The 24,452-nt window shown below is 38.4% G+C and overlaps 7 protein-coding genes across 7 annotated transcripts; 2 read left to right on the top strand and 5 right to left on the bottom strand.

Moving 5' to 3' along the window:
• Window positions 1-45: 45 nt before the first annotated feature.
• LOC145907092 (DENN domain-containing protein 3-like) lies at window positions 46-1,450 on the bottom strand. Its single transcript, XM_082994528.1, has 5 exons — window positions 1,367-1,450; window positions 1,061-1,307; window positions 917-964; window positions 251-520; window positions 46-176 (listed from the first exon to the last, which is right to left on the bottom strand). Exons 2-5 carry the CDS (start codon window positions 1,101-1,103, stop codon window positions 46-48), a joined length of 492 nt encoding a protein of 163 aa, XP_082850654.1. The 5' UTR covers window positions 1,104-1,307; window positions 1,367-1,450.
• A 30-nt stretch (window positions 1,451-1,480) lies between these two features.
• LOC145906748 (ras-related protein R-Ras2-like) lies at window positions 1,481-2,141 on the bottom strand. Its single transcript, XM_082994202.1, has 3 exons — window positions 2,032-2,141; window positions 1,874-1,975; window positions 1,481-1,744 (listed from the first exon to the last, which is right to left on the bottom strand). Exons 1-3 carry the CDS (start codon window positions 2,095-2,097, stop codon window positions 1,667-1,669), a joined length of 246 nt encoding a protein of 81 aa, XP_082850328.1. The 5' UTR covers window positions 2,098-2,141; the 3' UTR covers window positions 1,481-1,666.
• A 3,372-nt stretch (window positions 2,142-5,513) lies between these two features.
• On the bottom strand, window positions 5,514-6,008 carry LOC145907091 (uncharacterized). The gene has a single exon (XM_082994527.1). It carries the CDS (start codon window positions 6,006-6,008, stop codon window positions 5,514-5,516), a length of 495 nt encoding a protein of 164 aa, XP_082850653.1.
• A 349-nt stretch (window positions 6,009-6,357) lies between these two features.
• On the bottom strand, window positions 6,358-9,216 carry LOC145907090 (ras-related protein Rab-26-like). Its single transcript, XM_082994526.1, has 6 exons — window positions 9,093-9,216; window positions 7,654-7,714; window positions 7,112-7,250; window positions 6,826-6,915; window positions 6,507-6,605; window positions 6,358-6,444 (listed from the first exon to the last, which is right to left on the bottom strand). The coding sequence occupies exons 1-6, from the start codon at window positions 9,199-9,201 to the stop codon at window positions 6,358-6,360; spliced, it is 585 nt and encodes a 194-aa protein (XP_082850652.1). The 5' UTR covers window positions 9,202-9,216.
• Window positions 9,217-12,801: 3,585 nt separating this feature from the next.
• Window positions 12,802-13,320, bottom strand: LOC145907089 (uncharacterized). The gene has a single exon (XM_082994525.1). The coding sequence runs from the start codon at window positions 13,318-13,320 to the stop codon at window positions 12,802-12,804; it is 519 nt and encodes a 172-aa protein (XP_082850651.1).
• Window positions 13,321-17,446: 4,126 nt separating this feature from the next.
• On the top strand, window positions 17,447-18,915 carry LOC145907088 (uncharacterized). Its single transcript, XM_082994524.1, has 4 exons — window positions 17,447-17,579; window positions 17,906-17,966; window positions 18,098-18,236; window positions 18,799-18,915. Exons 1-4 carry the CDS (start codon window positions 17,447-17,449, stop codon window positions 18,913-18,915), a joined length of 450 nt encoding a protein of 149 aa, XP_082850650.1.
• A 2,043-nt stretch (window positions 18,916-20,958) lies between these two features.
• LOC145906574 (synaptonemal complex protein 3-like) lies at window positions 20,959-24,277 on the top strand. The gene is made up of 8 exons (XM_082994008.1): window positions 20,959-21,043; window positions 21,175-21,277; window positions 21,491-21,626; window positions 22,956-22,997; window positions 23,094-23,162; window positions 23,232-23,332; window positions 23,658-23,760; window positions 24,208-24,277. The coding sequence occupies exons 1-8, from the start codon at window positions 20,959-20,961 to the stop codon at window positions 24,262-24,264; spliced, it is 696 nt and encodes a 231-aa protein (XP_082850134.1). The 3' UTR covers window positions 24,265-24,277.
• The last annotated feature ends 175 nt before the right edge of the window (window positions 24,278-24,452 follow it).

The raw sequence follows: 24,452 nt of genomic DNA, 5'->3' as shown, positions 1-24,452 counted from the left end.
AATAAATGCAAAACAAGTTAAAAATAAAAATAAATTTTTTTTAAGCTAAAAATATAAACCAACAATCTGCAAAGATGGTGGGGGGCAGATTACAGCAGAAAGATAGGAAACATATTTTCGAAGAACATCCGGATAGCCGCTGAAGTCAGGAAGAGATTTAATGTCCCCAAGACAAACTAAAAAGTGAAAATTGTAGTTAAGTAAATAAAAGCATCTGAAATAAATGGTGATTAATCTCACCAGGATAAACATTTCCGAAGATTTTCAAAGTATGGAAAATCCGACACAAAACAGATTGCTAATGGCACATAACATCTTGTTTGTTTTAAATCAGTGGTTTCATTTCTGCTTAACGACCAGAACATGGAAGTTTCCTTACTTTGATCTCGTAAGGTTATTGAAGCATAAAATGGTTGATACATGAGTAAGATAGCCACGTATTCCTTTACACCACTATCATTTGTTAAAATGTTGAAATAGATTTTGCTGGTTTGTTCGTCCCGATATACTTTGGTGTTGTCTGGAAAATATATACTTGCTTTTAAAATGTATGTCCGAATTAAATTTACACTGAACTACAGCGACATCAGACAGTCACGAAAGCATTTTAGCGAGCACAGTCGTTTAGATTAGCAGTGCACAACACAAGGTACATATTTAAATTTGAAACCTCAATGGTTTAAAAATAGTCGGCGGTTGATTTTCACATTATCTTACAAACATTTTGTTCTGAATATTGTATTTGTTTTTGATCCAACAACTTTCAATAAAGGTTCTTTTGCAACAGGTTTTAAGACTTCAAAACAATAAAAAGGACACACTAATGCTTACAACGCCATAGTGTACAACAATTTTTTGTACACATCACTCTTTGTCTTGTAATTATTTACTTTCGGCAAAAAAAACTTTTTTTTACCTGGTAAGCAAACTAAAAGAGTACCATCGGAGTTTCTTCCACAGAATTCTGTAAAAGATAGTTATTGTTTGTTGCATTTTAAAAATTGTGCGGCCGAAAAATGTCAATTTCAGGCATATAATGTAACTTATTCTTTTAACAAACCTTGTAAAATAAAATTGGGCATGAAATCAATTTCAAACAACATGTTGTCGTTGTAATTTTATTACGCAGTTTGTGCAATACCATTTGACTGCGCATCTTCAGTCCAGTTTCCTCATTCATCCCAATGACCATTGTCCTTTTCAGTAGCCGGCCTTCCAGTTGATATAATCTTTTCGTTTGAGACATTGTAAAGTGTAGTGTTCTTAATGAACGTTATCACATAATATTTCTTACAATTGCCTGTCGTCTACAACAACCTAAACAAGTTAGATTTTAGATAAACACAAAACAACTCATATCACGGACTTGGCAGTGCAGGTTTACCATCAATAGCCTGGCCATGTATTATACAACACTTTTACATCCACTCAAGCAACATTTTTAAACATGACACGAAGCAAGTGTTGTGACTGAAGAGGCAACGACCAAACACAAACCATCAATATTATGGCTCGATGAAAACCACACACAGTAACACAATAAAACAATAAAGTGCTGTGCGCAAAAAATATACGAATACTAAGTAGACATGTGAAGAATTGGTAACTTGTCATCCATATTTCCCTTTTAACTTTTTTATAGAAATCTTGCATGAATGATCTATCATCAACCACAACTTTTTTTTTCAGCAGTGTTTTCGTTTTCTAACGTCACAACTGGTGATGTTGGTGTTTCCCCCATACGCTGAAATATCATAAATCAATGCTAACAATACTGTCTACATCTTCACCAATTTGTGTCTTGGGAACCTGAATCTTTTGTATTAATTTGCAACATAAATAGTATATCTACAGCGTAATCATGCAATGTTACCATTTCGTCAATCTCTAACACAATGTCCATTAAAGCTTGTGTAATGTTTATATCGTCTTTGGTGCTAGTCTCCATACAGCGCATATTATTTTCGCGTGCTACCTGTGTAAAGAAATGTTTTTCGGTAAATGTATTTCGTATGACATTTATTTTACTACCTGTAAACCTTCATGAAATGTAACTTGACGTTGATCCTCCAAGTCACATTTGTTGCCGATCAACATTATTTTTACGTTTTCTCCAGCAAACTGTAATCATGGTTAATAATAAATACTAAAAACAGAATATTTTTTGGCAAAAATTACGCGGTTTCATGATTCATGCTATTTTTACCCTTTCTGGCTGACGCAATACAATCCAGACATTTAAAAAAAAATCCTGATTCTAACAGTATTAGAATATGAAGTCGTAAATCACATGCCATGAAAACCTCGTGTGCAGAGGTAGCCGACCCTTGATCTACTGCAGTTCAAACTGAGACAACAAATACTCATTTTTAGGCAATTCGATACCCAACGCTCCACGCTTTTAAAAGACTTTATATTGGTGATGTCATAAACCATCAATGCCCCAAAAATATTTCTGTAATAGTTCGGTGTCAGAGACTGAAATCTTTCCGCGCCACTTGTGTCCCTTTAAAATTTCGTATTATTCAATGAAAAGTCCAAAGGATCATTATCGATTACTGCAACTTGCTTCAAATAGAAACTCACAATTGCAGTTGCGGTAAAACAACTCACCATATTTGTACGTTAATATTTCTATTGTTTACTTTCACAGTTTTCCGCTCAACAGCAAAACGTAAAAAAATCTCTCATACAAATATGCATGTATACGAACAATTGCTATTGTGACAAAATATGTAAAATAAAACAGTTCATGTGATATTTACTCACTACAGATTTGAAACTATTCATGTGAAGCATTGAAAATTCTGCATGAAAATTCTTACCTATAGTGCTTACATAACTTTCAGAAAACTCATTATATACAAATCGTCTAACGACGCTTGTTTTTCCCACACAAGCATTGCCAAGAGTGATGATTTTGTATTTCAAGGCAAAACCTTCCTCGGCCATGTCAGATAAGCTAAAAATATAAGTTAATATTCCAAGTAAAGATTACTCAATTATGTAAGGTCTCAGGATCAAGGTTCCGTACACAACAAATTGTAAGATAGTTTTGGAAGTTTGAATTTTACTTTTTATTATACGTAGTTGATTCTAAAGTAACAGCGGTTAGATGTAAGAAACACTGAATATAGGCCAACAAATATTTTATTACTTAAATAGCTGAAGTAATTGTACACGCGCAGCATATAGGCGTGTGAACATTACCGTGGGACTAACACAAAAACTAACAGCGCTTTATGTTTCAATCATTCAGCTTTCTCATCACAATTGTGTAATTACCGAACTTCAAAACATGACAGGGTATCTCACACATTTACTTTTAAACATGGACCTATTTTGACAAACTATTTGCATTTTGGTGCCAGTCTATACTACTCTTATCAGTACATTGTGATCAACAACTTATCCACAAACCTCAACTGCCAAACTTACATGTTTGGCTTTGCTGTTATCTGGTCTCCTAAGTAGCCTACTTAGCATTTGATCTTTCCAAAATATGCCGATTCCGGCAGCGCCCAAGTTAATGATAAACCCGACACAACTCAGCAAGTACGTTATCCCGCGAATCGCAAACAATGAGATTTTTATCGCTTCACCACACACACGACAACAGCGCATTTTTACACATTCGTGCAAACAAGTTTTGTCTTATAATAAAAAAGACTATAATTTTTAGGAAAGTTGCACATTTTGATATGGGGTGAGCTACATTTAACTAGCAAGTGGAAAAGCACAATCAACTAATAGTTTTTTTTTTCTTCATCATGGCTACTTGTCGAAGCTGTGAAATGAAATATTTTGGGACAAAAATAGGTTTAGTAACCTAATTAACGTTATCACAAAAAATTTACGAACTGGTTTGGCTAAATTTAAGAGACTCGATTGATAAAAAAAATTACTTTAATAATTGTAACTTTTTATCATTGTAATCTTTTGGTTGCAGCAATATGTAAGTAAAATCTCATATTAGATAAAAATTACCTACGGTATTTCTCACTTACATGTGTATTTATTTGCTGGGATTTCCGCATAGGTGCACGTAGGGGTTATGTGGATTTAGTATAAACTGTCACAGTCTTTGCCAGCTGTTACAACACTTGCACATTTACTCACTACAAATAAACATTTTTAAGCATTAACGACACGCAGAAAGTCCTGCGATTGCGCAATGTCCAAATACAAATAATCACAAACTTGTGAAAATCCTAAATGTTCATGGTTGTATATAGTTTTAATGACATTAAAACTGCTAAGTTCCATGCGATCGGTGGAATATGGCGAAGGTACGATTTTCAACCGTCCTTTACTTCGAGAAAGCCTTTCTTCAGCCTTGTTAGTTCTTGCCCTTTATGGAGATTTGATAAGAAGGTAACTGTTTCTCTGTGAAGGTGCGAGAGGACCGACGATATCGATGCAGATCTGTTGGAAACGTGCACGACAGGGTAGTTCGTCAGAGGCGCACGAGTGTGGCGCTGGACTTTTTCCCTTTGACAGTGGATGCACTGTCTCGCCCAAAGGGTGGCCTGGCGGCGTAAGCCGTGCCAAACAAACTGAGGATGGTGGTCCCGGATTAATCGAGCTGTATGTCCTCTAGTTTGAGGTTAGTGACAGCAGTGCGATACGCTTGAACTTCGGGAGAGGACTGTGCGGCTGCCAATGACGAATAATCCAAATCCAGTGGTAGTCGAACAGCAACAATAGAAACCTGCAAGAGTGCGTCGGCAACGTGGTTTTGCTTGCCTACGATGTGTCGCACGTCTGTGGTGAATTCTGAAACGGCGGTTAAATGACATTATTGTTGCGATGACTACTTTAGTAAAAGCAAAAGTCAATGGCTTATGATCCGTGTAAGCGGTAAACACTCGATCTTCCAGGTGCAAGGCGAGTAGTTTCCTGTCAAAGGCACTGTATTTCTGCTCGGGTGTTTGTAAACCTCTGCTGAAAAGGCCAGTGGGCGCCAGACCTTATAAAAACGAAAATTCTTGGATGTGGGGAACAGCGTAACGATCAGGCTGGGTAGCAGCGTGAAGACGGCGGTAATCGCTGCATGGGCGCCACCCACCGGACGACTTTGGTACCATGTGCAGGAGCGAAGCCCATGGGTCTAATAATTCCCAGTTATAGCATGTTGTGAAACTCTTTCTTAGCGAGGGCGAGTTTTTCGGGAGAAGGTCGTCGAACGCGAGAGTGCACGGGTGGTCCGCTGATGCGGATGAAATCCTGAACTCCATGCTCAGGAAGCGACTGCAAGAAATGAGGAGTAGCTATCCCTGGGAATTCAGGCCAACAATCGAAATTTTAGGGAAATTCATGCTGACTAGACGTGAACCGTACGTCCGGATGTGAGTACTGTTAGCAGCGACAAGAGCCTTTCCAGGAGGATTGACGCTCTAATTCTGTGGGAGGTATGACGCTTATCTCGGCGTCGGTGTCAACAAGAAAATTACGACCCGCTGAGCTATCCCACACAAAGAAAAGACTACTAACCGCGCCGTCTATCTTAGCAGCTAATGATGGCCGATCCATATTTCGTCAGCTTTGCGTGCTAAGAGCCGCGAATCACGAAACTTCGCTTCTATCAGGCGTGTTCGTTCCGGCAAGCAAAACCAAGACCAGCTCTTGAAAACAAAGCATTCCTTTGCATCACCAAGTAAGACCAGCATTTCATCCATTAAAACGGATGGCATTCTATCGCCCAAAGGGGGCATGTGCAGTAGCTGCAAGGCCCTCTGCGAACGCGTAAGACAAAAGGTGTCGATCAATCGTGCCTTTATTGATTCGTATTTGTCACCATTGGGCAGGTTTTCCAGCAGGTTGAGTAGACGCTTTGCTGTGTCCTGATCTAAAGCCGAAACGACATAATAGTACTTCGTCTGATCGCCTGTGAAGGTTTTCAGAGCGAACTGCGCCTCGGCTTGCCGAAACCAAACTCGTGGCTGAGCTGTCCAAAATAAAGGCAGCTTGATGGCTACAGCGTTCTCTGAGTTTGCGGTTTCTGTCATAATGCAAAAAAATACGTTTTTGCACGCTCGGGGTCACCAAATGTAGCGAGGTGTTTATTCGAGGTACATGAAGATAAAATGACACAATGGGCGAATAAGCCACGTGAGAGAGGTCGCTACAATATTAACAAGTTTTTATAAAACCCAGCATTTCATGCAGTCCTTTGCGCTGCCATTGCATCTGTTGCCACAATAAACTCATTTAAGTAATTTCACTTTGGTTTTAAGAATTATGCACCAATGAACGATCATTAACGATCATATTTAAATTAGAAGAACTTGATTTGAAAGAAAACACCACAAACCTACACTTTAAATTACGACTTATACAAAAGCAAATAATTTATTTTTAACAACACTTTCTGTTAGATGTTGGTTGTTCATTTTCAAGCTGTATACCCCTTTCTGTTGTGTCCTCTTCATGTCCTCCCCGTTGCTGCAAATAAATTGTGATTCTTCAACAAATAAAACAAACTAATGCTGTTGTATTAAGCATACTTGTATTATCTTTTCAACAACTGTCTTGAAGGCTTTCTGCACGTTTTCTCCGGATTTGGCACTTGTTTCCAAAAAATGCATTCCATTTGTTTTTGCATACTAACAAAATAATTAACGAAAATTTTTTGTTTATAAAATGCAGCTGTACTTTGTTTCCTACATAAGGGATATCAAGAAATCTTAACAAAGTTTGTAAAACCGCGCCCTACTCTTACTTAGAATGGTGGAAATTGCAGAACTGCTTGCAACCTTGTCACCACTACTTAACAGTTCAAGAGCTGATAAACTTCACTATATAGTGTAGCATGCATTTGCTTACCTGGATTCCTTCATTTTCTTTAACCTTGCGCTTACTCACTAGATCAATCTTGTTTCCAATCAGCATACATTCTCGTGATGGTCCACAAAACTAAATAGCAGACAACCTTAAAAATTTAATGTCCAAAAAACAAATGCGGTATAGTGGTAGTCAAAAATACTCTCGGAAACTACAAATGTTAAATCCTTTCAAGATCTTTTACATTTGAGATTTTAATATTACGAAAGCTTGGAAAAAAATCCAACCAGTAGTAAAACGATATTTTATAAGTCACGTCGCACTTAACTCTTTGGACGTCATCCAACCATTTCTGTACACCCAGGAATGATTCCCTGTTTGTGACATCGTAAAGCAACAAAACCCCATGACTATCTCTATAAAACCCTCGGGTAATTGCTTGATGTCTTTCACCGCCAGCTGTGTCCCTATTGTAACCATACAAAATAATTTATTTTTGAATTGCAAAGGAAATAATCCTCTCAAATGTTTGTGGTCGAAACGTTTAAAAAATAAATAAGAAATGGTTTTGCAACATCATAAATGCAATGATAAGGCACAGGCAAAGCGTCTCATATTTTTATGCCAGTGGTGGCTTATGTTATTAAATGTATTTATTTGCTTTTATTGTAACAATGTACGTGTTATGGTGCAATAAAAGCACTGCAAAAATGTAATATTTACATTGCTGTGTTATGGTGTCTTGTTTTTTTCCTTGACAGAATTTACGTATCCACAGAAACTGATATTAGGCTATAAAATTTCTTAAAAGTTGGCAACGTAACTATGTGAGTTATATTGCATAAAGGTAAAAATGTAAATTTAACTCACCAAATTTGAGCCCTCACAATTTGTCCATTAATGTCCATTTCTTTAGTAACAAAGTCAATGCCTAAAATTTGAACATGTATCAATCTTGACGAAATCAAACGAGTAACAAAAGAAACAGCAATAAAGCATGTTATTGGTAACAAGACATGTTTGCTGAGACAATATGACTTTGCAGGATTTTCTAGTACACTAACTTTAATTCAAAATATTGTCTTACTATAGGAACTTGATACTACAATGCAGGTGTCATCACGAAAACTTTTTTTCCGGAGTCTAATTAGTCAGCAAGATTATTATTTTTCGCTCAAATAAGCCTCGTCAGTGTCCAAAAACTACATAAAAAGTGTTTAAAATTAGACAAGGTTTACTGTGACCTCTACGCACATGTACTTCACAAAACTACGCCTTTGAATCCATTTGTGTTTGAAACGTGTAGTTGCACAAAGTTCACATAGTTTTAAGTATTGACCGTTGTTTTCCATGGTTCATCATACCACCCGCCTGCCACTTTTAATCCATATTATCATCCAAAGCTTAGGATATCTTCATCAGCCGCAGTTTGATTCTAACAACAGCCTTGATTTGCTATAGTTAAAGGCTCGAGTTTTCCCCAAACAATTGACTGCTCCCATTACAAGCGAGGCAAGAACTTGGTGAGAGCATCAGCGCTACCAAGACACACAGCGGTCAAACGACATAATCACTTGCACCTTAGTTTCCAGACTGCGGCAGACATAAAAGGAAACAACTCACGCCCAACTACATGCTGACATACACTGCAAGATCTGCTGCTAAGTCATATGGCAACTATGGACACCGCCAGACCAGCATGGTTAGACCATCTAAACCAGTGATTCTCAACTTTTTAAGTTTGCGGACCGATAAACTTTTGAAACAAATTTTGCGGACTGGTGGACCTTCAAAATTAACCCAAAATGTAATTACGACAAAACAATGCAATTCAAAAGAAGTATGAAAAATTTAATGTGAAGTTTGCTGCTGTCTGTTTGAGATATATATGTGGCGGACCGGCGGTTAAGAACCACTGATTAAACGTGTTGTAATATAAGTACAGTAAAGTAAAGGTCGATTGTATGTGCTACATTTGATTGGACAAATGTTATACCTCAAAACGATGGATCGACCCTTTTTATCAATTTACAACCGGTCTTAATGCGTGTTTCTGAAACACTCAATTCTTGATGAAAGGTACCTAATTTTAGCTTGCGGAAATAATTGTTTCTATGTGGCTTATGTTACAAAATTTAAGAGATTGAAATCTTTACGGCGACTGTAGAAAGGGGAATTGATTCCCGTAATTAATTACAAACTATTTAGGCGATGGAATAATATATTTTGTGCAAACCATTGTATCACAAACAAACTTACAACAATATTTGAGGCAACTTCTTTTCGCTTTAAATTGACACAAAACTCACCTACAGTAACTCCATACTCCCCCGTAAACACACCATCTGCAAATTGTTGCATCACAGACGTTTTTCCAACGTAGGGATCACCAATAATAATTAGTTTATATGACTTCATGACCTAATTCTGTTTGTTACCTGTAAATTTAATCCCAAAACATGATGACCCAAAATGACCATTACGTGATTCCTACACAACATATCTTTTCTCGATCCTGCTTTGTAATTCACACACTGACTATCTGCCACAATGAAAAAGATTAATCATTCATTCACTTTGCAATAAATTGTTAACCTTATTTCGACATGGTGACTGTTTGCGCACATACGGTTAATATTCACCAACAGCTTACAAAGTGGTTATGCGTAAACACAGAAATCGTTTGAAATTCATTTTCAATCGGAGGCAGCTATTGATACTTTATGTCATTAAATTTTATCAGACAAGAAAGGTTTTTTTCTTGATTCAAATGTAAGTGCGTTGAGTTTTTACATGATGTTTCCGATAATTGATTAGGAAATTTCAATATTACCAGAAAAAGTGAATCTAACTCCTTCAGCCACTAACTTTGTTCCAAGATGAAATATTGTAACTTAAACTAAACTCACGCGATCTGCTTGGCTGGTTACACATTACCGGGTTCATAAAACTGGTTGTAGCTAGACGTTTATGGGTGAGGAACTCGCAAATGGCGTGACAAGCTCTTCTCGTAAAAGACTCAAAACAAACACACAAAAACGAGTGAATACGTCTTTCAAAAAACCTCTGCTTAAAATTTCTGCATGAGTGCGTGTAGTTTGCCGAAACTATGTACATTTGGGGTGAACAATATGGAGTCGAAAAAAACAAATTAACTCTAAATACTGATTTTTCCGTATATCTTATTTCCTGGAAGCTTTCAAACATCCACATTGTGTTGACTTGTCCTCCTTGCAATGATTTTGTAAAGCTGTGCATAAAAAATGTTAATGTCACTTTAAACATGTCCTGCTTTAAGCTTATTTTACTCTACTGAAATCTAAGTAATTGATACTTTGAGATTATGACGTAGGCAATTGTAACAATCTGCAGTAGGACGTTTTCAAACTTATGTGCTCGAATTCAAGAGTTATATTTCTCAAATATATGTCTCAAATGTATTAAGCGGATCTTGTTGCTGCAGAATTATTGGCAGATTGTAGGAGGTCCATTAAAGGCAGCACTTAACAGTATCAGTAACACGTACATTACCAAGAAGGAAAAAGAAATTGGTTTAAGTTGGACAAATGTCCGTTAAAGTGCAGGTAAGGCCTTTGGAATTTAATCATGTCATAAAAAAATATAAATTGTAGCTAGGTGTTTATTCGAGGTACATCAAGATAGAATGACACAATGGGCGAATAAGCCACAAGGGACGAGAGTGAAAGAAAGAAGGCAATGTGTTCGGTTCGCTATAGGAGCGCAAAAGGAACGGCAAACGTAGTGAAAGAGGCCGCAACATGACCCCCCACGAAAACGGACAAAACAAAAAAATCAACACTTGAAGCGAGGTGGAATACGAATATTACGACGCGTGGGCGTGTGTTTGCGTGAACGTGAAACGTTGGGCTAGTGCTAAGGTGGGCCCGACGGTGTATGTGATGGTTCGGGTGGAACCAGAACAGGCGGAGTTGAATTGTGTGGGACCGGCTCGGACCGTCCCGGGTCGGATGGCGGTGGGTGGTGCGTTAATCTCGGGGGTCGACCGCGGCGAGGAGGCAAAGCCACCTGTACCGATTGTGTGAGGTCGATATGTGCAGGTTTCACACGGTCGATGGAAACGACCTGATTGTGACCACCAATGGCAAGCGTAAAAGTATTGCTATTACGATCAAGGACGCGATATGGGCCATCGTATGGGGCGTAAGCGGGGGTCGGTGTCCATTTTTGCGTACAAAATGTACGGGGTCGTGGTTAACGCTTGGGGGAGCATTGTGCGAACGGGACCCTGACGTGACATCGAAGTCGACACAAGTTGATGCACCGTGTCCCTCAACGATGGGAGGACATCTTGAAGGGTAGGAAAGGATCGGTCGAATCGGAAGAAATCGCCGGGAACCGTTATGGTAGAACCGTAAACAAGTTCGGCCGATGATGCCTGCAGGTCTTCTTTGGGAGCAAAGCATTACCCACGGGAGCTGGTCTACTGAGTTGGGGCCTGCTACCCGTGCCATGAGGGCGCTCTTCATATGCCGATGAAAGGGATCCGTAGCCTGAGGATGAAACAAGGTTGTTCGATGTAGTTGGATTCCCAGAAGTTGAGTGAAAACCGTCCATAACTCCGAGGTAAACTGGGGGCCGCGATCCGATGTGAGGTCGGAAGGAATTCCGAAACGAGAAACCCAATGGAAAGCAAGACCTCGTGTACACGTCATGGAGGTTGCATCTGGCATAGGAATTGCTTCCGGCCATCTGGTATAACGGTCAACAATGGTAAGAAGGTAACTGTTTCTCTGTGAAGGTGCGAGAGGACCGACGATATCGATGTTGATCTGTTGGAAACGTGCACGACAGGGTGGGTAGTTCGTCAGAGGCGCACGAGTGTGGCGCTGGACTTTTTCCCTTTGACAGTGGATGCACTGTCTCGCCCAAAGGCGGCGTAAGCCGTGCCAAAGAAACTTTGAAGCGACAAGTTTGCGTGTAGACCGTATCGACGGATGCGATAGACTACGTATTATGTCAAAATTTTGCGTTGCCATGATGTTTGAACAACTGGACGGGGTGAGCCGGACGAGACGTCACAGAGGATGGTGGTCCCGGATTAATCGAGCTGTATGTCCTCTAGTTTGAGGTTAGTGACAGCAGTGCGATACGCTTGAACTTCGGGAGAGGACTGAGCGGCTGCCAATGACGAATAATCCAAATCCAGTGGTAGTCGAACAGCAACAATAGAAACCCGCGAAAGTGCGTCGCCAACGTGGTTTTGCTTGCCTGCGATGTGTCGCATGTCTGTGGTGAATTCTGAAACGGCGGTTAAATGGCATTATTGTTGCGATGACCACTTTAGTAAAAGCAAAAGTCAATGGTTTATGATCCGTGTAAGCGGTAAACACTCGATCTTCCAGGTGCAAGGCGAGTAGTTTCCTGTCAAAGGCACTGTATTTCTGCTCGGGTGTTTGTAAACCACTGCTGAAAAGGCCAGTGGGCGCCAGACCTTATAAAAACGAAAATTCTTGGATGTGGGGAACAGCGTAACGATCAGGCTGGGTAGCATAGCGTGAAGACGGCGGTAATCGCTGCATGGGCGCCACCCACCGGACGACTTTGGTACCATGTGCAGGAGCGAAGACCATGGGTCTAATAATTCCCAGTTATAGCATGTTGCGAAACTCTTTCTTAGCGAGGGCGAGTTTTTCGGGAGAAAGTCGTTGAACGCGAGAGTGCACGGGTGGTCCGCTGATGCGGATGAAATGCTGAACTCCATGCTCAGGAAGCGACTGCAAGAAATGAGGAGTAGCTATCCCTGGGAATTCAGACCAACAATCGAAATTTTAGGGAAATTCATGCTGACTAGACGTGAACCGTACGTCCGGATGTGAGTACTGTTAGCAGTGACAAGAGCCTTTCCAGGAGGATTGACGCTCTAATTCTGTGGGAGGTATGACGCTTATCTCGGCGTCGGTGTCAACAAGAAAATTACGACCCGCTGAGCTATCCCACACAAAGAAAAGACTACTACCGCGCCGTCTATCTTAGCAGCTAATGATGGCCGAAGTCCGTAAACGACTGACTTCCTGTCCATATTTCGGCAGCTTTGCGTGCTAAGAGCCGCGAATCACGAAACTTCGCTTCTATCAGGCGTGTTCGTTCCGGCAAGCAAAACCAAGAACAGCTCTTGAAAACAAAGCATTCCTTTGCATCACCAAGTAAGGCCAGCATTTCATCCATTAAAGCGGATGGCATTCTATCGCCCAAAGGGGGCATGTGCAGTAGCTGCCGGGCCCTCTGCGAACGCGTAAGACAAAAGGTGTCGATCAATCGTGCCTTTATTGATTCGTATTTGTCACCATTGGGCAGGTTTTCCAGCAGGTTGAGTAGACGCTTTGCTGTGTCCTGATCTAAAGCCGAAACGACATAATAGTACTTCGTCTGATCGCCTGTGAAGTTTTTCAGAGCGAACTGCGCCTCGGCTTGCCGAAACCAAACTCGTGGCTGAGCTGTCCAAAACAAAGGTAGCTTGATGGCTACAGCGTTCTCTGAGTTTGCGGTTTCTGTCATAATGCAAAAAAATACGTTTTTGCACGCTCGGGGTCACCAAATGTAGCGAGGTGTTTATTCGAGGTACATGAAGATAGAATGACACAATGGGCGAATAAGCCACAAGGGACAAGAGTGAAAGAACGAAGGCAATCTTTCCGGTTCGCTATAGGATCGTGAAATGAACGGCAAACGTAGTGAGAGAGGTCGCTACAATATTAACAAGTTTTCATAAAACCCAACATTTTATGTAGTCCTTTGCGCTGCTATTGCATCTGTTGCCACAATAAACTCATTTAAGTAATTTTACTTTGATTTTAAGAATCATGCACCAATGAACGATCATTAACGATCATATTTAAATTAGAAGAACTTGATTTGAAAGAAAACACCAGAAACCTACACTTTAAATTACGACCTATACAAAAGAAAATAATTTATTTTTAACAACACTTTCTGCTCGATGTTGGTTGTTTCCTTTCAAGCTGTATACCCCTTTCTGTTGTGTCCTCTTCATGTCCTCTCCGTTGCTGCAAATAAATTGTGATTCTTCAACAAATAAAACAAACTAATGCTGTTGTAAGTATACTTGTATTATCTTTTCAAAAACTGTCTTGAAGGCTTTTTACTCGTTCTCTCCGGATTTGGCACTTGTTTCCAAAAAATGCATTCCATTTCTTTTTGCATACTAACAAAGTAATAAACGAAAAAAAATTAACAAAGTTTGTAAAACCGCGCACCACTCTTACTTAGAATGGTGGAAATTGCAGAACTGCTTGCAACCTTGTCACCACAACTTAACAATTCAAGGGCTGATGAACTATACTACATAGTGTAGCATGCAATTGATCACCTGGATTCCTTCATTTTCTTTAACCTTGCGCCTATCCACCAGATCAATCTTGTTTCCAATCAGCATACATTCTCGTGATGATCCACAAAACTAAATAGCAGACAACCTTAAAAATTTAATGTCCAAAAAACAAATGCGGTATAGTGGTAGTCAAAAATATTTTCGAAAACTACAAATGTTAAATCCTTTCAAGATATTTTGCATTTAAAATTTCAATATTACAAAAGCTTTGAAAAATATCCAACCAGTAGTATAACGATATTTTATAAGTCACGTCGCACTTAACTCTTCTGACGTCATCCAACCACTGCTGTACACCCAGGAATAATTCCCTGTTTGTGACATCGTAAAGTAACAATACTCCATGACTATCTCTATAAAAACCCTCGTGTAATTGCTTGATGCCTTTCACCACCAGCTGTGTCCGTATTGTAACAAAACAAAACAATTTATTTTTGAATTGCAAAGGAAATAATCCTCTCAAAAAGCTTGTGGTCGAAACATTAAAAAAAAAATAGGAAATGGTGTTGCAACATCATAACTACAACGATGAGGCACAGACATAAGCGTTTTTATGGCTGTGGTGCTTTATGGCATTAAATGTATTTATTTGCTTGTACGTTTAAATATTTACATTCCTGTGTTATATGTCTTGGTTTTTTTTCCTAGACAGAATGCACACGTGTATTTCACAAAACCACGCCTTGGAAACCATTTAGGTTTAGAACGTGTATTTGCACAAAACCTACATATATATACTATAGCATTAAGTATTAACCGTTGTTTCATCGCAACACCCGCCTGCCACTTTTAATCCAGATTATCATCTGAAGCAAATCCGCTTGAGATATCTTAATCAGCCGCAATTTGATTTAACAATAGCCTTGATTTGCTGCAGTTGAAGGCTCGAGTTTTCCCCAAACAATTGACTGCTCCCATTACAAGCGAGGCAAGAACTTGGTTAGAGCATCAGCGCCACCAAAACACACAACGGTCAAACGACAAAATCACTTGCACCTCAGTTTCCAGACTGCGGCAGACATAAAACAAAACAACTCGCACCCAACTACATGCTGACATACAGGCGACCGCCCTCACTACAAGACCTGCTGCTAAGTCATGTGACAACACTGGACATCACCAGACCAGCATGGTCAAACCATCAAAACACCTGCAAACTCCACCGGGCAAAAACAAGAATTGCCAATACCATTTCTCATGTAAACTTAGGATTTGTGATATACATGTCGTCATGTGCTACATATGCCAAGAACAAAACGATGGACAAAGAATGAATCGGTTTGCCACTGGTTGGTCAAGGTCACCATGGAACCTTTGACAAATTTTACACCTCAAAACGCAACGATGGAACTTTTACATCACTTTACAGGCCGTGTTCAGGCGTGTTTCTGAAACAACCACTTCTTGATGAAAGGTACCTAATTTTAGCTTGCGGAAATAAACGTTTCCATGCTGCTTATGACATAAAATATAACGCATGGAAATCTTCACAGCGACTGTAAAAGAAAGGGGAATGATTCCCGGAATCAATTACAAACTATTTACGCGATGGAATAATATATTTTGTGCAAATCATTCGTATCACGAGCAAACTTACAACAATATTTGAAGCAACTTCTGTTCGCCTAAAATTGACACAAAAACTTAAGTAATTCCACACTCCGTAAACACGCCATCTGCAAATTGTCGCATCACAGACGTTTTTCCAACATTGGAATCACCAATCATAATCAGTTTACATGACGTCATCACCTAATTCTGTTTGTTGCCTGTAAAATTAATCCCAAAACATGATGACCCAAAACCAATTGGTTTTGAATAAATGACCATGATGTGATTCCTACACAACAATATCTTACTTGGTAATTCACGCACTACAGCCGCAATGAAAAAGATTAATCATTAACTCACTTTGCAATAAATTGTTAACCTTATTTCGACGTAAGTGACTGTTCGCGCACATACGGTTAATATTTACTAACAGGTTACAAAGTGGTTATTAGTAAAGACCGAAATCGTTTGAAATTAATTTTCAATCGGAGGCAGCTATTGATACTTTATGTCATTAAATCTTAGGTGACAATAAAGCTTTTTTCTGGATTCAAATGCAAGTGCGTTGAGTTTTGATATTTCCTATAACTGATTAGGAAATTTCAGTATTAACAGAAAATGTAACTCTCCGTCAGCCACTAACTTTGTTCCAAGATGAAATATTGTAACTTCAACAAAACACTCGCGATCTGCTTGGTTGGTTTCACATTACCGGGCTCATAAAACTGGTTGTAGCTAGACGTTTATGGGAGAGGAACTCGCAAACGATGTGACAAGCACTTCTCGTAAGAGGCTCACACAAGCACACAAAAAAACGATGGAATCTTTCAAAAAACTTCTGTTTAAAGTTTCTGCATGAGTGCGTGTAGTTTGCCGAAACTATGTACATTAGGGTGAACAATATATCAGTCTATATACTGATTTTTCCGTATTTCTTTATTGCAAAATATCAACAGCAACATTTTTTGCATATTGTCATCATTCGAGTTTAGCGACAATGATCAAAAAACGTTGTCATATTTACAGAAGAACACATCTGGAACTATCTAATGAGAATTCGCCATTGATGGTTTTACTTCACTTTGATCTCGGTAAACTTAGCAAGGAGTCTTGCCGGTGTAGATACGAAAAAGGCAAAGGGTTGAGATATTGGTCATGAAGTTTTTCGCCTATTTATATTTAAACACTACTGGATCTTAACCAGGTACGGGAAATGTGTTTGTGGGCAAGTGTTTAAGCAAAATTATTAGGTTTGAATATTTCAAAACATTCACATGAGATATGGCGCCAGAAATGGTTGTTAATTTTAATGGGTTGCCGAGAACGCAAAAAGTTAATCACTGCTGTACAGTTCAAAGCTGGGTCGATAGTTTAGCTGAGGAAAAATACAAAGGTTCAGTACTGATATTAATCTTGACTCAGTGCTGATAATTATGAATGGTCATCATCAGACGCAGTAATATTTCATGCACTAGCATGATAGGCAGGATCGCCCCACTGCGCAGGTCCTTGCTTGGCACCGGGAGCTTGATTTTTCAAATCTTGCTTCGACTTGTCAGGAAAAAGTGGCTGATCCAGCTGGGCTGCATTGCCTGGGCTGCCAAGCCTGAAAACCTCATGGTCATCATCAGTTAGCGATATATGTTGAAATATGCAAAGCCTTATGTTTATATGTAACGATAGATCATAACTATACAAGAAAAGGTAATATATTTTTGAGTCATGGCCACGTCCAATGGTAACTTTGATTGGAAATGCAAGCTGGTTATTATTGGTGACAGCAGTGTTGGAAAAACTTGCATAATGCGACGATTTACAGATGGAGAATTTTCCTTCAACTACGCCGGAACTTTGGGTAAGACATCGGAGTAAATTGTGTTACGTATCAATGCCTATTTATCAATGCCTAAGTTTTCAGAAATTTTTCTTTCGTAAACCACTTTCACTTTGACTTTCTCATTAAGGATGTTCAGCAGATTCCTCAGCGCGTAAAATGATTTATAGTCAAACAATGATTCACGTGAATATATATATTGACATTGTGGTGCTACTACTATTCCACAGTATTGACTATTACGTTGGGTTAAATGTGGAGATTCGGACAAAAATATGTTCGTTGGACATTTACTCCAACTTGACATAAAGTTATGGTGAAAGTTGTTTATTCTCGGTTGTTGTTAGGCGTGGATTTCACCTCAAAGATGGTAGCTGTAGGTGACAAAGTAGTGAAAGTTCAAATTTGGTGAGTTTTTATTGCATTAGTAAAGAACCTCTCCTATAAAATACATTGCCAATTTGTGCAGCATACATTTTAACCACTATGAATATATCTATGTTAATCCGGATTCTATTTGCTAACATTCGTCTTCTTAGGGATACTGCTGGCACTGAACGGTACAGGGCTTTGGCACCATCTTACTACAGAGGGGCCAAAGGTGCGCTTGTTGTTTACGATATCACGGAACCAAAAACATTTGTAAGCGTGAAAAAGTGGGTTGCAAACTTTAAAAGGGTAAGTGATGTGTTTTAGTTTGGTCATGCCAATAATGTGTCCATTGCAAATATTAAAATACGAATCGGGATGTGTTGCAATTAGCATAAGTGACGTCACAACTGGCTTAATCACGTTCGATCAATTCATAATATTCAAAACTGATTCCCTGCAACAAAATTATTTTAACGTAAATACGTTTGAATCATGTAATTCTAGAACCAACAGTAGGAAAGATATGTCTTTGTAAACCTAAAGCTTTAGGAAAAAAAGGACAAAAAAGGAACAGTTTGTTCTCAACATAATCATCTGTAGCATGGTGTATAGCGATGACGTTGTTCGGTTAAGACCTTTTACTAAAAATACATAACCGCACGTCAATGTTTTTTTGTTGTTAAGTTTACAGGACCATCTACTAAATGCATATTAATCGGAAACAAATGCGATTTAACAGACAATCGTCAAATTCCCACAAGTGATGGCAAAACGGTACTCAATCGTTGCACGTACTTAATTGCATAAAACTTATTTACTTGTTCTAATTAAATATTTGACTAACCAGTTTTTTTTTGTACAAATGTAGTTTGCCAATAAGCAAGGAATGATGTTTGCTGAGACGAGCGCTAAAAGTGATATAAATGTTGCTGATGCTTTCAAAGAAATCATAGCTAGTTTAACAAAACAGGTTAACATTCTATGATTTCCTGTTGATATAAACTTCATTAGACCATGGAGAACAGTTTAGTAAAGTTAAACAAAGTATAAACCAGGTTGTTTTGCAAAGAAATGATTAATTATTGCACATGCGTGTTCATTACACACATCAACGTGCTCCTCTCATTGAAGAAAATGTTACTTTTTTAGCACACGGTACTGCGTTCCAACCGCAAAAACGAAAAACTTGTCAACTTCACAGGGAAATCAAATCGTGAAGGATGTTGCTAGGATGAAACTTGAGCACCGATGGCACTAATATCTATCTCTATAAACATGGCTTTCCTATGATTTCTATTGAATTTGTGTCAAATATTACGAATTTTTCTTTGCCTATGATAGCTTATGTTTGTTATCGTTTCATGTTTCTGACTTTTACATCCACGTTTAACAATTTTATTGCACCTGTTAAGTACGTTTGTTTTTGTTTCCTTGACCATCGGGCATTCTTTCCCTTCTTCGAAAATAGCTTTAAAATGTTGAAAATAGCAAACAAAACATTTTAATTAAGAGCTGCAGACCTTTCGATCAACGTAGATCCGTTGGGTACCAAACTAGGGACCAAAACAACAGAGACGAACCACCGCGGAGCGCACTATGGCCAAACAACTGCTTGGAATCTGATAGTGACACCGGCTCGGATTAAACCCAATAAGTGCAAAAAAGCATAAATAATAATTGACAGCTGCAGACAGGTTGTGCACACTGCTTCAACTTGTAAGGTTTCATCAGGGCAGCTCTTGACTGTGGCACTGTGCTAGCTTTTACACACAGAGGTATATAGGTCCGTGTAGTCACGTTTTTCGCTAAAAATAGGCCACAATGACATAAAAATGCGACCTAACCACGTTTTCGGCCACATTTTTGCTACCAAGTAAACCCACTGCATAAAATGGCCAATAAATAGCCAAATAGCCAGGCAATATTTTTAGCCACTTTTGTGGCAAATCGGGCTAGGCTATATTAATTCTTTTGTCTTGTGAAGGTAGCTTTAAGCTCAAACATTGCAATTGTTATGTCACTGTCTGCCATTTTCCTTCGGAATTTCAATATTCGCCGATCGGAGTTTCAATATTCGCCAATCGGAATTTCAAAATTCGTCGATCGGAGTTTCAAAATTCGCCGATCGGAGTTTCAATATTCGCCGATCGGAGTTTCGATATGCACATGCTTTGAAACTACTGTCATTTCGGCGAAATGATTTTTTTTCAACGAAATATATTTCACGCACGAGTGATCACAACTTCAAATGATTTATCAAAAAAAACCAATCGAGTATATAGGTACACAAATTATAACAAAGTGACCATCCAAAAACATCAAGTGCAACTTTAGCACTCATCCGTTGTCAATTCTGACGATTCCTTTTTTCACATAGGGATATATTGAGGCAGCAATACTTGCAAATTTAGATGCTAACATACACGAAGCAGATAGTGGTGTAGTCGCTTGATACAGGCGAACATTAGAAACCTTTCCGGGCCGTAGGATGTTTTAAATTTTGCACATAGCTTGCCTAGAGCATGCAGATGAACGTGGCATAAGTTAAAATCCAACTCTGATCGGCGAATATTGAAACTCCGATCGGCGAATATTGAAATTCCGATCGGTGAATTTTGAAACTCCGATCGGCGAATATTGAAATTCCGATCGGCGAACACTGAAACTCCGATTGCAATACATATGTCGATTTTAAAATATATTTACCGATTTAAACATTTTCGTGCGTTGCCCTTACGGGCCACCGTACATAGAAGTGCCATGATTGTATTCAGAATGGTGGTGTAAAATGATTGAAATGATTGCGCGGGAAAGAATGCTAATGCTGAGTTCAGAAGTATATCACAAACTACTTCACAGGTTGTTTCTCGTTTGGGTTTACTTTGAAGAAATTAAAACTTAATAAGGGTCTAGTAGTCTGTAGCATTGTTAAGTTTTATCAATTAAAAGTGTTTTGACATGAAGTAACGTAATAGTTTATTAAATGTAATAGGTCTGCTGGTAAAGTTGTTTTTCTATGTAAACTAAGATGCCTAAAAAAAATTTAGATTCATATGTGTCCGACTTTCTTGAAGAAGATAATGAAGAAAAAAACAAGCCAAGTGGAAATAAAGGTTAAAAAAATGTTTAACTGATATTTGCTTTGTCATTTGCTTGTGTCAGTAATTGTTTGAGATATTAACACTAAAGATTTAACTACTAGTTGAGACAAATGTCTCTTAGCTTTGATTTGGCACTTTCGTAGGTAAATCTGTATCTTCTGGAAAGGCCAGAAGAAAGAGAATAGTTGAAGCTGAACCAAAGAAAGAGGAAAGTGATGAGGAAGATGTGGAGGATGAGGAACAGTTGTATGTTGTTTAAATATCAAACTGTGCTTAATCATATCATACAGTGCAACTAAAAAAGCTTGATGCAGTTTAAAATGTAGATGATGATACAAAGATCTGCTTTGTTTGTGCAAGGCATATTATGTGTATGTATTTTTTTGGGGGATGGCATATAGACAATGTAGATATCTTTATTTTACTTTTTTATGTAAGACTATTTTATCCTACTCTTAGACCAGTGACGACATTGCTGCAGCAGTTTGGCTCAGATATGAAAAAAACGATTAATGCCAAACGTCGGAAGTTAGAAGCATTTGCAAAGCAATGTACAACATCACAAGAAAGAGTTGATGCTGTGCTACAAACTCAAGTAAGTGTTAATCGTATTTTTTACTACAAGTTGTCATTTGTCATATACTGACAAAAATAAGAATTGGCTAATTGTACAGCTACTCATTTTTTTAGATTGGTTTGCCTTCAAAAAATATACAATAAAAATCTTGTAATTTCCAAGGTTTCGTATTTCCAGGGTGGACGGCTGTATGTGACTATAGTGATGTTCTGATCTAAAGTTAAATTCCGTTCGAACCTAAGCCGAATATTCGGCAATTTTGCAAATACATTCGGTCGAATCAACTCATTTATGCACCACACACACTCGTACGCTATGGTTTTAATATGTAAGAATTGTACTGCAAGACAAACGGTCGTCAGTCATGCCACAGCAGGATATTTGTGTTGATTGTCTTATTTCTTTGGGCTTTAAGGTTGTCTTGGTATATACCTCGTTGGTACAGCCAGCACTAAATGAATTGTACTGATCTTGTACAGGGAGTGGACAAAACGATAATGCTTTAAAAAACACTAGTTAACTCTTTGAGCTCTCGTTTTACTGTCATAAAAATAACCCGTCTCAGTGACACTTTTACTGATACGTCACTGAATATGGCGCCTGATGATTACACATTTTTGTAAAATTGTGTGATATAAGATCGATGGAAAAGACTCCTAAATACAATGATCGTTTAAAAGTAATGAAAATTATTCACAACATCCGCACGGTTTTGACTAAATATAGACAAATTATTCAGTTTCTGCGAACGTTGCGATTCCAAACGCCCGTTTGGCTTTCTGCTGCTGCTGTTATCTGTTTGTAACATGCAATGTCTAACGCTTTTTCACAAGACCCAAATAAAAATAACTATGTAAACGCTTTGTATTTAAGTCCATGGTTTGATTGTCTCGAGTTAAAAGCCTGACAGTGGGTAGGTATGCGATTAGGCAGGTTCATTTTCGAAGGTTAAGAATACCACGTGGTGCGGTTTGCGACTGAGTATATTTCGCCAAAATGCTGAGTGGGTGTTCTTTCAACCAAATACTCACTTTATATATTTTTGTCAACTTCTAATCAGGTTAAATGGGGATTATAAAAATAATTGCGAGGAAAAAACGAGGACGTTTGAGTAATTTTAGTTTTTACAGAAGACAAGATATTTTTTTTGAAAAAGGAAGCCGCAAGTCATTCACTATAATACCACACGGGTGATGGATCATACATTTATTCTAGTTGTTAATTTGTTCGGCTGAAACAAATATATTCATAGATTAAATGCTTTAAATTACAAACCGATATATTAACTAAAAAATACAATAAATTGTCATGTACGTAACAGCCAAAGTAATTTGCTTAATTTTGCAGAAAGCTGACAGACAAAAACTGAATGAAGAATACAAGAAACAGGTAATTAGATAGGAACATGAAGCAGACCTGGAGAGACATGGCAGATGTGACAACGTAGGCGATTTTATTTGTATACTTCATGTGTTATGTTACCAGGTGAGCGCAGTTCTTAAACAGTGGGAAGCAGATATTGATAAAGCAAAAGAAACAGATGATAAACTAAACGTAAGTTCATACAGAAGAGTATAACACTAGGTTAAAAAGTAAAAGGTGTCTTTCTTTGACCAAACCCAGAGTCTAATTAACCAGCAGCTGAAGTTAATGTCCCAAGTAAGAATGGTACAGATGCAGCGATTTAAATCAATGAAGCAATTACATGACCAGTATGCTAAGAGGTAGGTTTATCACTGTAAAACCACAGGCGAAAGCAGTGTTTCTCAACCAGTGAAGTACCATAGCATGTTTTCGAATAAGCTTGATGTCAGGTGAAAAATATGTTTGAACACCAAAAAAAATAAAAGCATAGCCAATACCAAAATAAATGTGGGTCAAGTGTTCACTCTTTTCGGCATTTTGCAGCTAATATAATTTATATCCGACACAAGTTTCATAAACTGTATTTCTTAGGCCATTCTGGTGGACATTAACTAGAAACTACCGCATATATTTATAAATTGCAATGAAATATAATCCATTGTCTGAAGTGTATGCGTTCTGCAGCATGACCGAAGTAGAGGCCACTCATTCTAATCAACACGGGAGCCTCAATGGGGAACTTACAAAAGAGATGGAAACACTACAAAAAAAGTTTCTACAAGACTCGGTAACTTGTTTTAATCCCGTTAGTTTCCGGAGAGCCTACTTGTGGCGAGGAATATAATTCACTGCCAAACCAATGCCTTCCATCGATGCAAATTAAATATAATTGGTTGGTGGTTCATCTTATAATATTTGAGATACGTGTTGCTCATCTAGGGTTTGAGTTTGGTGATAACCGCAGGTTTTAATTTGAAAGTGAAAACAACGTCATCATATCACTAACAATTCACCTTTCTATCCAACAGGCGTGAAATGATTATTAAATGATAACAAGTCGTATATTGTGGTTGTTTACCAAAATAAAATTGTTTCACAATCACTTGCGGCTCGATCCGAACGCTTTACGTCATAAATTATAGCATATTGGTGTCGGTCAGTAATTCGGAAAAAATCACACGTCTTATTAGAAACAAGTTTAACTTCGTCATTTCAAAGAGTTTCCTGCATTTAGCGCAAGCAGGAGATGGCAAATATGAGAAAATCCCTCCATTCGATGTTGTACCAGTGAAGTTGGTAGAAGCTTAGAACAGAGGTTGAACTCTGTCTTTATACGTTCTGCTCGAATAGTAGATTGTCGTGTTTTGGGTGTTCCACATGTTTTAAGTTCAATAAACGATTCGCAAACGTTTGTTGGTTGTACTGAGGTAACAATCGCTATGAGAGAAGACTTGTATGATCCATGAACATGCCACGCGT

This window comes from Ascidia mentula, chromosome 6, assembly GCF_947561715.1.
Source record: "Ascidia mentula chromosome 6, kaAscMent1.1, whole genome shotgun sequence".
Classification (NCBI taxonomy): Eukaryota; Metazoa; Chordata; class Ascidiacea; order Phlebobranchia; family Ascidiidae; genus Ascidia; species Ascidia mentula.
Note: the sequence above shows the minus strand (reverse complement) of the source record. Positions and strands in the feature narration are given on the sequence as shown.

Coding starts and splice junctions, on each gene's coding strand:
- LOC145907092 (XM_082994528.1), bottom strand. CDS start 1,103: ATGTTGTTTGAAATTGATTTCATGCCCAATTTTATTTTACAAG. Junction 521..916: donor TCTTTTAGTTTGCTTACCAG/GTAAAAAAAAGT, acceptor TATATTTTCCAG/ACAACACCAAAGTATATCGG. Junction 177..250: donor CTTTGAAAATCTTCGGAAAT/GTTTATCCTGGT, acceptor TTCACTTTTTAG/TTTGTCTTGGGGACATTAAA.
- LOC145906748 (XM_082994202.1), bottom strand. CDS start 2,097: ATGTTGATCGGCAACAAATGTGACTTGGAGGATCAACGTCAAGTTACA. Junction 1,976..2,031: donor CATTTCATGAAGGTTTACAG/GTAGTAAAATAA, acceptor TTCTTTACACAG/GTAGCACGCGAAAATAATAT. Junction 1,745..1,873: donor TGTTAGAGATTGACGAAATG/GTAACATTGCAT, acceptor ATGATATTTCAG/CGTATGGGGGAAACACCAAC.
- LOC145907091 (XM_082994527.1), bottom strand. CDS start 6,008: ATGACAGAAACCGCAAACTCAGAGAACGCTGTAGCCATCAAGCTGCCT.
- LOC145907090 (XM_082994526.1), bottom strand. CDS start 9,201: ATGAAGTCATATAAACTAATTATTATTGGTGATCCCTACGTTGGAAAA. Junction 7,251..7,653: donor ATTGTGAGGGCTCAAATTTG/GTGAGTTAAATT, acceptor TGGTTACAATAG/GGACACAGCTGGCGGTGAAA. Junction 6,606..6,825: donor AAGAAAATGAAGGAATCCAG/GTAAGCAAATGC, acceptor TTATTTTGTTAG/TATGCAAAAACAAATGGAAT.
- LOC145907089 (XM_082994525.1), bottom strand. CDS start 13,320: ATGACAGAAACCGCAAACTCAGAGAACGCTGTAGCCATCAAGCTACCT.
- LOC145907088 (XM_082994524.1), top strand. CDS start 17,447: ATGGCCACGTCCAATGGTAACTTTGATTGGAAATGCAAGCTGGTTATT. Junction 17,580..17,905: donor CAACTACGCCGGAACTTTGG/GTAAGACATCGG, acceptor GGTTGTTGTTAG/GCGTGGATTTCACCTCAAAG. Junction 17,967..18,097: donor GTAGTGAAAGTTCAAATTTG/GTGAGTTTTTAT, acceptor TCGTCTTCTTAG/GGATACTGCTGGCACTGAAC.
- LOC145906574 (XM_082994008.1), top strand. CDS start 20,959: ATGCCTAAAAAAAATTTAGATTCATATGTGTCCGACTTTCTTGAAGAA. Junction 21,278..21,490: donor GTGGAGGATGAGGAACAGTT/GTATGTTGTTTA, acceptor TCCTACTCTTAG/ACCAGTGACGACATTGCTGC. Junction 21,627..22,955: donor ATGCTGTGCTACAAACTCAA/GTAAGTGTTAAT, acceptor TTAATTTTGCAG/AAAGCTGACAGACAAAAACT.